Source organism: Montipora capricornis, chromosome 3 (genome assembly GCF_036669925.1).
Source record: "Montipora capricornis isolate CH-2021 chromosome 3, ASM3666992v2, whole genome shotgun sequence".
In the NCBI taxonomy this organism is placed as follows: Eukaryota; Metazoa; Cnidaria; class Anthozoa; order Scleractinia; family Acroporidae; genus Montipora; species Montipora capricornis.
The window spans coordinates 27,764,500-27,778,884 of record NC_090885.1 but is presented as its reverse complement, the minus strand read 5'-3'; the positions used below and the strand labels follow the sequence as shown (position 1 = coordinate 27,778,884).

Sequence of the window (14,385 nt, the reverse complement as noted above, 5' to 3'; positions counted from 1 at the left end):
TCAATGTCACATGCCTTAACATATTTTTAATTGTATTTTTATCCTTTTTAAAATTGTAGACTAATTTAAAGTTAGTGTTGTAATAGCAGAGTTAAAGTTAAAGTTAAAGTTAAATCGGAAAAACTACAGAATGGTTAATATTTTTAAAAGTATCAGGTATTTATTTCGTACTTTCCTTATTAAAGCTTCGTCTTCTCTGAACATATGAAATACAGGTGGTGGTGTATCGAACTCGGTTTTCGATCTCTACAATCGCGACTATAAAATAAATAGTCAGAACTACTAATATCTCTTCATTATCTGGTTTTCGCCCTTTCGTCCACACTAAAGAATATTTTAAGGATAAAGCCGAGGCTGAGATTTTGTGTGATGGAACATCTGTAAATGCAATACAATTTTATGTTTTTAACTTAACCGTATAAAATTATTCCTTTCTCTGAACGGCGAAACTAGCCAACAAAACGAAAAAACCTGCACGAGCTATAGCATCTTGACCGCGCTGACTGCAACGAAAAGCGATGGAGCACGTGCACAATGTGACGCGATACAGATCTAGATACCAAACACTTGCAATTGATACCCCAATATATTCTAAAACGGAAATGTCATAAGCTATAATTAAAGAATAATACAAGAATATCTTCAGCCTAAAATCGGCAGAAAAATAAGAATATTCAGCCTGGGCCGGAAAAACAACATTCTTATATAAAAAAAGAGTGTACTGACAACCTAAACCTGTACCTTTTTAAAGTTTGTCTAAGTGCGGCAAAATCAAATGGAAATAAACGGTGCTGTTCTTACCAAAGATTGGATATATCGTTGTTGAAATCAACCAGAATCAGGCATTACTCTTGTCTTGCAAGACTTTTGTCTTGCTTATAATGTACATTTTCCCTTTGTAAACTGAAGCATAGATTTTGATTTCTTTGATGTCAATCGGCTCCACCGCTAGTGGGTTCTGCTCCAGGATTGTAAAATTGGCGAGTTTTCCTCCTTCAATGGTGCCCATGATGTCGTCAGTGCCCAAGATTATGGCTGCATTCTTGGTGATGGCCAGCATGCCTTGATAGGGTGTCACCTTGAGATCTTCTCTGTACGTGTTCCCGTCTGCTGTAACGCGGTTGATGGCACTCCAGGCCAGCAGGAGAGGTGCCGACGGTGCCATAGTGAAGTCGGAGTGGAAGGCTGTAACCACGCCCCTGTCAAAGAGCCATTTCATTGGAACCATGGCTTGAGCTCTTGCAGTTCCAAGACCATCTTTGATGTACTTGTCAGCCAGTGTGTAGAAGTAGTAAGGGGCTGCAGACACCAATAAACCCAACTGAGCGATTTTATCAGCTTGGTCTTCAGTAAAGTATCCAGCATGCTCGACTGTGACTCGATGGTTTTCTCTCGGGGACTCCTTGTTGAGGGTTTCCACGACTTCTAGCAGCTTCTGCATGCCAAGGTCTCCATTGGTGTGTACATGGATCTGAAAGCCATTTCTCCAGTAAACCCGCATGGTTTCCTCCAGTTCTTCTGGCTGCATGATCCACTGACCATCGTGTCCGTCTATGTAGCCGTCTTTCATCTGCATCAGCTGTGAATAGAACGCTCCGTCACAAAGACATTTGGCATGGTTGTTGTAGAGAACCAGTTGATCGTCACTTAATTCCTTTGCGAGTTCTCGGATGTGCTCTATAGCCATCTGGTTGTCTCCGCCATACAACTTAGAGTAATTTCGAGCACTGGGAACCAAGTAGGTAGAGAAATGTGAGATCTTCTTGTTCTTCAGAATCTCCTTGGCCTTCTTTTGCTCCAGGTCTTCATTTATCAAAGGAAACTCTAGATCAGCAACGGCGGTGAGCCCGTTCTGGTGAACAATCTGCATAACCCAAATAAACAGACAAATCATTTAACTTTGCACTTATCAGCGGCCATCTTAGGGAAAACCCCGGGGGATTTGCACATTTGCATTTTTTGAAGAAAAATTGTTGGTTCTACACATGTAGATCATGCATCGGCATAAAAATGAAACTTTTTCGTCCATGTTTAAGGCTTCATATCAAAAAAGGACACTCTGTTCAAGACACTAAATAGTGTAATTGTATCCCCTCTAGACCCTTAAAACCGTACCGGGTTCAACGGCACATACCTGCTTAGGCCATGCAAGGAAATGCCACCCCTCTTCCCACCCGGACAAAAATACTAACAAAATCAACAGTGTAAAAAGAAGCAATTTTTTAAAACATTTAGAATATGTTAAAAAAAAAAATTTGTTTAACTAGTAACATATTTTTATATGTTACTTTTCTTTTTAAACACGTTCGCGCGAAAAGTTTCTAACATTGATTTTTTTCTGCAAATTTTGCCATTGAAAGACGATGAGTTAGTAATGTCAGAAATGTAAAGAAAATGGGGGATCACCGAATTCGTTTTGGCTTCTTACTTGATTTCCAATAAAAGGAAGAAAATTACATTATTTCGTTATTTGACATGATTTCTCCGATTTGCAATGGCTTAAGAGTGAAGTTTCCACATAGAAACATATATTTTCATGGTTTCAATTAGTCTTCCCATCACAAAGTGTTCAGTGACCCACAACAAGGTCATGGATATTCAAGATTTTTAGGAATATATGTTGAAATCTTCCAAATGTAGACCTCGCGCCAGCAAAATGACCGCACATTAAAATCAAAATTGCCAAATACCGCTTGAAAAAAAGCTCAATACCGCAATACCGTAAATCCCCATGTCCCTTTCTTACAGTATGCTGAAATTAAATTATAGTCCTTCTATTTTAAACAGGGGCACCCAAGGATGGTTTCTGTAAATATCTTTTAGGAGAAGAAAATATTGCCTAGAATATTCTTTTGCTTGGATACGGCTAAAAATTTCTAAATGAACTTTCCATTCATGTAGAATTTTCGAAACTTCTCTTATAAATTCCCTACGATTTTCTGAAGTTTAATTTTTCATACTTTACTACCCAGGTTACCCTATTTTTCTCAGAAAAAGGAGACCTGTGATTTTCGGATTCTAAAATGTGATGGAGAGAGGAATCAGAAAAATTCTCACTTTCGTAAAACGTTAGATTACACCTCAAATTTTCGGAAAAATAATACTGAAGCCCTTGTTATTTCGAAAAGGATGCCCGAACTGATAAAAATTTTGTAGCGCCGCTTAGAATGCACTTCCGGATATCTAAAAGTGCTCTAGATAGCCTAAAAAGTGTTTTCAACGTATTTTGAAGGAAACAGTCGTTGGGTGCCCCTGTTTTAAAGCACAACAAAGGCGAAAAGAAATATACATCGTTAAACAACAGCCCTAATAACTGCCACAGAAATTACGCGAACGGGGCGGATATTCACTTATTAGTAAAATCCAACTAGTGGTCTATTATCAGTGCTGCGTTCTGATTGGTTGAGCTACTAGTAGGCTATTTGTTATAGCCCACTAGTAGCGAAAAGCGCCGGCTTTGAAAACCAAAACAACAATTAAAGTCTAGCTTTAACTAGCGAAAGATGTTTTGTCTCGATATTTTTTTGACCAACTAGTTGGATTTTACTAAAACAATTATTCCTCTCGCCCTCATGGCCTCTGAGTCAATAGCCTATTCGGCCTTCGGCCTCATGGGCTATTGACTCATAGCCCATTCGGGCTCGAGGAATAATTGTTAAATAAAACACATTTTCCAGCTCAGTCAAAATGTTCACAAAGTCAAAACTAACTCTTTTAGTTTAAATCTGCGAGCGCATTTCACGAGTGCGAGCCCACATAAATTGAATAAGTTGTCAGAAAACAGAACGCACAAATCATATGTGAAAATATGAAACCACTTGATCTCACGTTTCTGGTCTGGAGCGTTTCAGTCTCAAGCTTTTTGTGTGTACTATACATGATTTAAATCGCATTTGTTCAGAGTTTCATGTTAATCAACGACATTTATGAAGGCAGTCGGTCCAAATACAATGACCAAAGCTTTTAAAAGGAACGAAAATTTATAGTCAGGGGCACCCAATGACTATTTTCTGTAAAATAACTGTTCGAAGAAGCAAATTTTGCCCAGAATTTTCTATTACTTGAGGACGGCTAAAAATTTCTAGATAACCGTTCCATTCACGTACAATTTTCGACGCTCATCTTATAAATTCCCTACGATTTTCTGAAGTTTACTTTTTCACATTTCACACCCAAGGTTGGGCTATTTTTCGTAGGAAAAAGGAAACCTAAACTTTTCGGATTCAAAAATGTGATGGAAAGAAGAATCAGAAAAATTCTTACTTTCGTAATCATGCGTTAAATTACATCTAAAATTTTCGAGAAAATAAAACTGAAGCCCTTATAATGTCGAAAAATTTTTAGTTCCCCTAGGATGACCGAACACATAGGCGAATTTTATAGCGCCACTTAGGATACATTTCTACGGATCTAAAAGTACTCTGGATAGCCTAAAAACTGTTTTCAATTTATTTTGGAGGAAATCGTCCTTGGGTGCCCCTGTTTAGTATGGCTGGTGAAAAACGTATAGGGATTGTGACACTAGAGAAAGATAATCAATTCACAAAATATGTGCAACACCCGTGAATTGTTTTGAGGTGGAAAGGAAAACGGCTTTCACAAGTTTTTGCCGTTGAGGAAATAGAAGATATCCTAGATTTTTTTTCACTTGCCAACTTTGTCTTATTTTTTTCTCTTAGTGGCATTGGCCAGGTGCCATGAAATGGGTTTTGAAAACTGGTGTCTGTTTTCACCGCGAAATCAGCCTAAATTCGGTGTGGCTTTTAGAACTTGCCTTATGCTCCGCTTCGTTTATAGTTTCCTTTTTTTTTTTTTTGTATTTCTTTTATTAATTACAGTAACAACATAATACACCACTTAACAAACTTAAAAGAAGAAAAACGTTACAAACAGATTACAATATTGCTTCACAATGATCGATAAAGGGGTACCTATTGCTTGTCAAAAGGGGAGGCCAAAACGGATTAGATAACAAAAAAAAACAGAGGGGCGAAAAAAAGGAGGAAAACATTCAGACAGTCACAGCGACTCAATTATTTTGTGCCACTTATTTTCGAATGCTTTTTGCCTTCCTATTGTGACTGAAATTTGTTTTTTTAGCCGTAAATTACTTTTAATTTGATAAAGGCATTCTAATATCGAAGGTTTAATATTGTTAAACTTACATCTAAAAATATAGTACCTAGCTAGAAGTAAACAGTGATTAACTAAAATTTCTCCTTTTTCCTCATCAAGACCTAAACACACGGTTTTCCTTAGAACGTGAGAGGTTTGGATCAGGTTAATTGAAATCAGGAAATTTTGTATGTTTTTCCAAAAAACATTTGTAACAGGACAATCCCAGAACAAGTGAATTAGGGTTTCCTGGGCATTTTGACAGAAGCAACATAAATCTGTGTCAGAGAACTTAATTTTAAATAAAAAGGAATTTGTGGCAATTCTTCTGTGAAGAAACTTTTTGTGCTTAATGTACATTTCCTAGGTAATAAATATATAGACCTCCAATTAAAATTTAAAACATCTTCAGATTCACAGCGGTCCCTAATCCATTTCGCTTGGCTTTTCTCAGGGCAAGTACATTTCTTATCTCTGTAGATTTGGTATGTCAATTGGCTCCGCTTTTTGGAAGAATTTAGCAGAGCCAATACATCTTTTGGGTTTGGGTCGTCTGGCAGCCTCAATTTTAATGTCTTAATAGCGCACCGAATAGCTGAAACCACTCCGTAATATTCAAGAAAGGAAACGTTAGGGCACCATTTGTTTCTAAAGCAACTGTAAGTCATTAACTTGGAATCGCTCGTCAAAAGATCATTAATATTATGCACACCTGCCTCAAACCAATGCTTATAAAAAATAGTCTTTCCGGCAATTCTAATCATTGAGTTGTTCCGGCATATGGATTCGGCACCAAACTCCGCCCGTGAAGCTAAAGGCTCTTTAAAATTTAAATCTGACCACAGCTCAATAAGTTCATGGAGGAAAGTACTTTTTATATCCAGGATTTTAACATCATTTGTTGCCAAATTGCTAGTAAAAACTAATTTACCCCCAAACTTAAGTAAATAGAAGTCGAAGAAGGCTTTCCACTTAGACTGGCAATCATCAGAAATATACTTGAGTATCCATGTAATTTTCAGAGCCTTATTAAATTCTATGATATCTAACATTTTCAGCCCTCCATCTTGATAATCTGCTATCATTTCAGTTAGTTTAATTTTATCTCCCTTGTTATCCCAAAGAAACTTAAAGATAAAATCATTAACTTCTTTCAGGGATTTTACGTGAGAAGGCATTGATGACATTAATAATTGCAATTTTACCGATCAAAGTTAGCCTTTTATTGTGCCAATTGTTTAGAGCGTTCGCTACGTTCACAGCCTTTTCCTCATAATTCTTCTTCGGTCCTTCTTCCTGATCGACACAGAACCAAACACCCAAAGGATTAAACTTTACTGTTTGCCCAAGTAAGATTTTTTTCAGGACACAAAATCTGGTTTGATCCCTTAAATGAGCCTATCCGAAGAACTTCTGTTAATTCCCAATTAACTCTTAAACCTGAGATCTCACCAAATCTTTCTAGCATGTAGAGAGAACGTTGCAGTGATTTTAAAGAGCCATCTAGAATCACAGCCGTATCATCTGCAAACTGGCTTAACTTACATTCAACGTTACCTATTGATATCCCTTTCATTGTAGTGTCCTTACGAACGGCGACAGCCCAAATCTCAGCACATAAAATAAATATATACGGTGAAAGCGGGCAGCCCTGCCTAACACTCCGACTCAATTCAAAGAAGGGACTCGACCAACCGTTATTCACAACACAGCTCTGAATATCGCAATAGGCCACTTGCACTAAGAGGTCACGTGACCATTGCTTCCTTTAAACAATGAGTTGGAATCTTGCTGATGCAAAAAATTGACGGAGCACACTAAAATTAGCTTACACCCGAAATTTGAGAGGAAACGCATTTAAGGAAGATATTTTATGGCACTTTGATTTTTCAACAAAGCAGTATGATTTGTATTGGCCGCCATGTTGGAGGGCATACTCTTGCCCTCCAATATGGCGGCCAAAACTACTTTTTGCTTATATCTTGTTAAACGTTTAATAGTTACGCTCAGATGTGCTGTAAACGTTAGCACATAATTTTTTCAACATCCTCCTTGAAGTTTAAGTGCAAAGCTTGTGTTCAGAAAGAAGTAATTCATAATTTTAAAAATCACATTTCGGTCACGTGACCAGCGAGGAACTTACTCATTTTAAGAAAATGGTGCGGGTTTGAAAAACCGAATCACTATTATTATGTTTAAGATATGACCCACTAATCGTTTTTCGAAGGCAAAATCATATAGCTTTCATTTTCATGAAAACTATGTCACGTGACCTCTTAGTGCAAATGGCCTATAAAAGACATTAATCCACTTGATAAATGATGTCCCAAAGCCAAAGCGAAGTAATGTTTGACGAACAAAAGACCATTCAATCGTATCGAAGGCTTTTTCGAAGTCAACAAAAAGAAGCATTCGTGGTATCTTTTTAGTCTCGGTGTAAGAGATAACGTTATTAATTAGGCAAATATTTTCAGTGATAGAACGGCCTTTCAAAAAGCCAGTTTGATCATTGTCTATTAGGCCTGAAGCAGATTCCCGGGGTTGGGGGGGGGGGGGGTACTCCCATATATTACCTATACGGGTATGTGCCGCTTAACGGAGTCGTGATTTTGAAGCTCCTGGTTTAGAAAGTGGTATCCATTTCAGAGGCGTTTTCTAGAACGGGGTATAATATTTCGAATGTAAGCAGCCATTTGAAATTCATTTCAAGGACAGATTGCTTTTAAAAATACGGAACGCGTCCTAAATTTACATTCCACACTCGTAACGTGAGCTTGAAACGCCTGTGGTTTGATAATTTACGGGATTCTAATTGTCAATAATTTTATAATTTCATACCTGCACTAAATCATCGTAGCCAGACATCATCATTGGCATAACAATTGCGGAGAAGTACTTGGTGGCGATTAGAGCATCTAAACCCATCTCAAAGAAGTGACCGCGATCCCAATCCACTTGCGGGTTTTTCTGCAGTTCCTCCTGCATGTCCAGCTGGCTCCGGGCGAAGGTGTTGAGGTACACTTCATGAAAGCTTCGGTGCCACACCACGACTGGTGCGTTCTTGGCGGTGTTGTTGATTCCGTCTATGATCTCTCTGCTCATGTCGCCATGAAAATACTGGTGATATCCCCAAGTTACTAGAGTCTCTTCGGGCTTGGCTTTTGCATTGATCAGCTCGTTCAGGCGACTTTGGTATTTCTCTTGGGTCCTTACGCCTTTGTACGTACCACTTGGAAGAGTCCAGTCGAACGGGGTGATGAAATCCATTCTCAAAATCAGGGCCGCCATAGAAGGATGAAGATGAGGGTCGATGTGTCCTGGCATCATGGTTCGGCCTTCGAGGTCGAACTTGGCCGCGTCAGGGAATAAAGCTTCGGCGTTTGCTAGGCTTCCAGTGAAGGCTATTTTACCGTCTTTTTCCACGACAGCTTCGACATACTGCGCCGTCTCTCCAACCATAGTGAGAATACGACCGCCGAAGTAGAGAGTCATTTTGAGTTCAAGCGAAGAACCTTAGCTGATTGCAAACTGGACGTACACACAAGCGTTGTGCAAGTTTTATGCGACACCTAACTTGCGACCGCAGTTTTTAAACTGCTTGCATCGACCCCGCCCTCCAATCTGCCCACATATATACAGCCAATCACCCTGCTCCAGTTGTTAATGACCCTGGCATTTCCTGCTGGATATGATTACATTATTTTAACTGCTGAAAATACATTGTCATTTAAATAGGAATCAATCACAAAACTAGAACGTTTTCGCGACTTTATAACGCCATAAAATTCATCTGTTCGGCCCTTTGGGCCCTTTCACAGACCCAAATGACAGATTTCTCTACTCTTTCATATACTTCAACGGGTAAAATCCCGACTCTTTCATATACCTGAAGCCTGAAAAAGGGTACCCCTTTCGGGCGGAGCCTCCCCATATAGGCCATTTATATAGGGAGTTCCCCCCCCCCCCCCTTGAAATGGCGAAAAATGTATTAGAAGCTGCTGCAATTAAAAACATCTCACTGTGTGAGAATCAGTTTTGATTACTCTATCTTTCAAGTGTAGTTAATGAGTCCTTGTTTTGAGTGGCAGTGATAAGAAGAAGGAAATAGGGTCTTTTTAAAATACGTGAAATACTCAAAAACACTCGAAGTGTTGAGAGGGGCGGGCTACTGTCAGCATGTTCGGGTGTCCCTTGTGGTTGCAGAAACCATGGTTTTGTTCGCTTTTGTGTCGTGCTGTGAGGCAAGTTCACGGCTCGTCAAGTTTGCGGTTTTACTTTATATTTGATTAAAACTTTTACTTCGTCTATTTGATCCTTTTTGATTAAATTGGTTTCTGTTGGTCGGTTGCCCGATCAGTTGCTCCAACTTGATTTGCGTGCTTCTGCAGGCAACCATGCACTGTCTGTAACAAAGTGCCAAATGCCTAGATGGGGCTTCAAACAATTATTCTATTATTTTTTGTTATTGGTTTTAAAATAACTTTGGAGTTCAATGACTTATCAGCTGTCACTAACACGTAAACCTCACATGAGCTAGATTATGCAATGCTTTTCAGGGTAGGGCGAAAAATGTGTTAGAAGCTGCTGCAATGAAGAACATTTCTCACTGTGTGAGAATCAGTTTCGATTACTCTGTCTTTGAAGTGTTTGTTTGAGTGGCAGCGATAAGAAATATAGGATAATGCCTGAGCTTCGAGGCCTTCTTAAAAATAATGACCGAGGGTGCAGCGCCAGGGCGTTATTCGATTTAATGTATCTTTCCATTGCTTAAGAACCAGCAGGTCATTATTGTGGCCACTGGAGCAGTAAGCTATTATTCGTGATAATGACCTCCTGTTTCACGTTTGTGAGCCGCCCTTCCATTTATTGAAAATAATAACCCGTTCAAAACAATGGAAAGGTGCAGTGATAAGGAAATAAGGCCTTTTAAAGTACGTGTAATACTCAAACACACTCGAGGTGTCCATTGTTCAGAGGGGCGGGCTGCTGTCAGCAAGTTCGAATGTCTCTTGTTGTTGCGGAAACCATGGTTTTGTTCGCTTTTGTGTCGGGCTGTGGGAAAAGTTCACGGCTTGTCAACTTCTTAACGATTAAAGTGTTTAAGTTTTATTTTATGTTTGATTTAAACTTTTACTTCGTGTAGTTTTTTCTAATTGGTTTAATTCTGGTTTCTGTTGGCCATTTGCCCGGTCAGTTGCTCCAACTTGGTTTGCGTGCAAGTTAGTCTACGTGCTTCCATGCCCTGTCTGTAACCTCTGGTCTGTAACAAAGTGCCAAATACTGAGATGGGGCTTCAAACAATTATTCTATTATTTTTGTTACTGGTTAATAACTTTTGATCTGTGACCTTTTATAGCTGGAGTTAAAAGACTAATCAGCTGTCACCAACACGTAAATTTCACATGAGCTTTTCTGTTCTTTTCAAAGACTTCGAAGGCTCAAGAGCTTTTTCTTTCAAACAATATTTCTTCACCTTTCGGCGGGGGTCTCTTGACTGCTTCGCTTTGCGAGAAAATTAATTTTAAACATACAGCTATTTCGAGAATAGCCTGCGGACAGCAGACGTATACCCGATCGTCGCTCTGTTACCTTTCGGGATTGTCGCATGCACATTTTTTCCACCAACCTTTCTCGAAATAGCCGTATAAGTTTTACGAAAACTAACTACTGTCAAATACAACGCTTTTGCCCTAAAGAAGTGAGGACCCTTTCGGTATGATGACGTCGACTTGTTAGCGAGGCCTAGAGAACACGTTAGGGGATAAAATGCGTGAGAGTTATTGGCTCTTTAGTGTTTATTTTCTTCCTCACTGCTATCTACTTTTCGCACCTACTTAAGAGAAGATCAAATCCAATCACAATTACCTCCCTTTCCGGAGGAAGTACTTCAGCTAATTGTCTTAATTAAGTCTACCAGTTCTGGCCTTTAAGCAGCTACAAGGATTGTCGAATTCGCCATTATTAGCCTTTTACTCCTGGCTAATGTCAAAAATTCACAAATATTTTTTTGGTAAAATATTACTGTGCAAAAGTTCTGTCCAAGAGGTTTCATTTAAATACATGGTAATGCTACGTGCACACAGCAACTCCCATCATTGTTGGTGTAGCTATACTTTAACCGGTTTCAAACTTAATTGCGCCCAACAACTCCCAAAAACACGCACCAACGTGCAACAGAGTGTGCAAAAGGACGCAAAATGTATAATCCAACAATGTTGGACGTTGGTGGCCAATAATATAGCGTCCGTTTGCATGGGACTTTAAAGTAACAAATCACTATGCCGCCACAAGGAGAAAGAGCGTTAAAAACAAACTTTTTTGTTTTATATCTGCCTTAAAGTTTTAAATTTCCCGTGTGATTGATTTCATTTGGTGATTCACAATTGTGGTTTTTAAGACAATTTTTTGGTGGGTGCTAATTTACTCATTCACTTGCAAGTCACGTTCCTTATTTTTCTGGAGGCCTCTCTTGAACGTTGAAGAGGTCATGTAACAGTTTTTCAGAAAAGAAAATATGATCTATTAGGCCTATAAACAACCACGATCAGCGAATCCCGGCTTTTAGGGGTTTTAAGGTAACCCCTATTAAATCCCTATTTCCCGTAATCAGTATTGTCAGTGTTTAACCCTAATTAATTTAGTCAGAATCCCGTATGAATAACAAATACAAGTCGATGTACGGGTCTCGTGCGAATAACCACTAGAAACTTGACATTGAGAAAGACGAATGATACAGAGAGATGGAACGTTTATTAGAGAGGGGCGTCTAATGCAATTTTAACAGCCTGTTTATTAGATGATAGGCGTTTATTTGGAAGTGGGCGTTTATTGGGTCATTAACGGTATGCACGTTTTTTTGTTGTTGTTGTCGATCATTGTGATGATACCTGTTATCCTACTGATCATCCGCCATGAATTTTTAATCATCCCTAGAATCAATTTTTTAACTTTATTCCTAAAAAGGTTTAATGATTGGTTACATCTCATTCCTAAATCCTCTATTAAGCCCCCCGGGGGGCTTATTTATTTCAAGCCCGTTTGAAGGGGGGCTTAATAGAGACGAGTGGCTTATTTGAAACTGGGGCGGGGGGGGGGGGCTCATTTAATTTAGAAACATCGATGGTACCAGTTCTCCATAAAGAAGTAGAATACAAAGTGGAAAAGCTCAAGTACGAGAAGTTTTAGGTCATGCAGCCGAGGACCAGAATCTATTTTTCCGTAAGATCATCGAGATCGAGGGCTTTGCGATACGGGTTGCCATCTTGCATGAGTGTCAAAACTACTTAGGGGCCGTGGGCGGTTTGGGAGCTATAATCCCCGACGCCCCCCCCCCTCGGTACATTTGAAAATCGTAGCCGTGACGGTAAGACGCGGTATATCTAAGCGATCTCACGAAAAAATAGGGGACTGTGAACAGTCTAGAATAAAATCGGAGCTTCCTGTTGGTGAGTATAAAATCATCCTGGATCAGTGTAGACGAATTTTTACAATCGTGATTGATTAACACAGTCTATCATTTATTACTGAAGAATAAATAGGGATGGAGAAGGGGGCTTATAACCTTTTTTCCCCTGAAAAAAGGGGGGCGCAAAAAGAGGAGGGTGCTTATATGAGAGGGGGGGCTTAATAGACGATTTACAGTAAGCACTGACTCAAAACGGTTAGCTTCTATTATGGATTACAGTTGTGGTTATGTAATTTAAAATCAAACCCACTTCAGCAGCGTGTACTCCGTTGTATAGTGGTTAAGACTAGGAACCGTAGGTTCTACGCCACGGTATCGATTCTCAATCTAGCCACACTGATTTTTTTTCCTTTAAAAGTTGCCATTGTATTTTTTTCCCAAAAATTGAACTGTGGTTCAAAGGACTTACAGGTCCTTACACTTCATGGAAATTTCTTGACCACAAATTTCAAAAGACTTAGAAATTTCATTTCAATTTCAAAAAGAGACTTAATCCCGTATGAATAGCAAAAAATACACGTGGGTGTACGGGTCCCGTGCGAGTAGCCACTGTGTTTGTTTGTTTGTTTGTTTGTTTGTTTTTAATTATTTAAACATATTTGAAAACATGTTTGCCCCAAGACTTCACTGAAGAGCTCATCGTGAGGGCTTATTAAACATGACAACATACATATGACATCACGAGTAAATGAAAAATAAAAGCGTTTGGACTCTTTAATAAATTGTTGAGCGTAAGAAAACAATTCAACGTTTTCTTCTGTTGATAAATGAGAGGAGCCAAATGAGAAAAAATTCACCTTTTGAGAGTCCGAGTATCTCGACCATTCGTTTGGAAAAATGTCAAGTTCAAAGTAATGATAGAATAACGATGACAGCACAATAACCCTGACCGACGATCCTGCGGGTGATTGATGTTGGGATTTGAAAGAGCGATATGGATCTCTAGACGGCCTAGACGTATCAACTGACGTAGTCACGATTTTAAACCTATCTTAATATTTTGCCGAAATCGTTTTAAGTATCTGGTGCTTAATTCTCTTTCCGGGAAGATTAATTTGCTTTTATTTTGGGCGTTGCTGCTGTGGATGTTTGTGTTGGTCAGTTGCTCCAACAACAACATTAACAACAACAATAATTAATTCAAATTATTCACGATAGAAGACGGGCCTGCAGGTAGCTAGTGCTTTGCAGTTTGCTCTGTCAAGGCGATATAATTATTGTAATCTCTTAAAATCCTGATAATTTGGTTAAAAAACTCTCTATAGTTGATTCATCAGCATGGGCTTCTCAGTGTCATCAGCCTTCACACGGCCCATGTGGTTTCCGGCCGCGCGGAATTGAAAGCAATAGTTATCTTTCTTTACTTCGCTCTGCAAGAGCGATTAAGTTGATTAAGCTAACTTGATTAAGTTAAGTTAAGTTAAGTTGATTGATTATAAGTTTTACAAAAACGGCTAAGTCTTGCCTAGAACGGCGCATTTGAAGGAGAGACCAGGAGCGTCGGGGTACTCCCTTATAAAAGCCAAAAGGTATGCGCTGCCCCCAAAGGGTATGGTTTCTTCGCCGTTTGGTCTGAATGACGGGTAGACGGGTATAGACTTTGCCCAGAAATGATTTTGGTCTGGAATCAGGTATGGTTTTCGAGGGAACCACTTTATCGTTTCAATTCCCCTCTGAATAAGAAAGGAAGAGAATTATGCGAATTCAAAATCTTTTCTGTTGGTGTGCTAATGTAAACCTAGGAGTACAACAACCCTTCCCCCCCCCCCCCTCCTCCTCTCCGGGGAGCAGAGAGAACAGAGTCT

The 14,385-nt window shown here is 39.3% G+C and overlaps 1 protein-coding gene across 1 annotated transcript; it reads right to left on the bottom strand.

Moving 5' to 3' along the window:
* Window positions 1-8,656, bottom strand: LOC138041259 (putative amidohydrolase YtcJ). The gene is made up of 2 exons (XM_068887031.1): window positions 7,954-8,656; window positions 1-1,864 (listed from the first exon to the last, which is right to left on the bottom strand). Exons 1-2 carry the CDS (start codon window positions 8,605-8,607, stop codon window positions 839-841), a joined length of 1,680 nt encoding a protein of 559 aa, XP_068743132.1. The 5' UTR covers window positions 8,608-8,656; the 3' UTR covers window positions 1-838.
* Between the last annotated feature and the right edge of the window lie 5,729 nt (window positions 8,657-14,385).

Excerpts from the sequence above, each read along its gene's own strand:
- LOC138041259 (XM_068887031.1), bottom strand. The coding sequence starts at position 8,607 with ATGACTCTCTACTTCGGCGGTCGTATTCTCACTATGGTTGGAGAGACG. Across the intron at positions 1,865-7,953 it reads GCTACGATGATTTAGTGCAG|ATTGTTCACCAGAACGGGCT; the intron begins GTATGAAATTAT and ends TGGGTTATGCAG.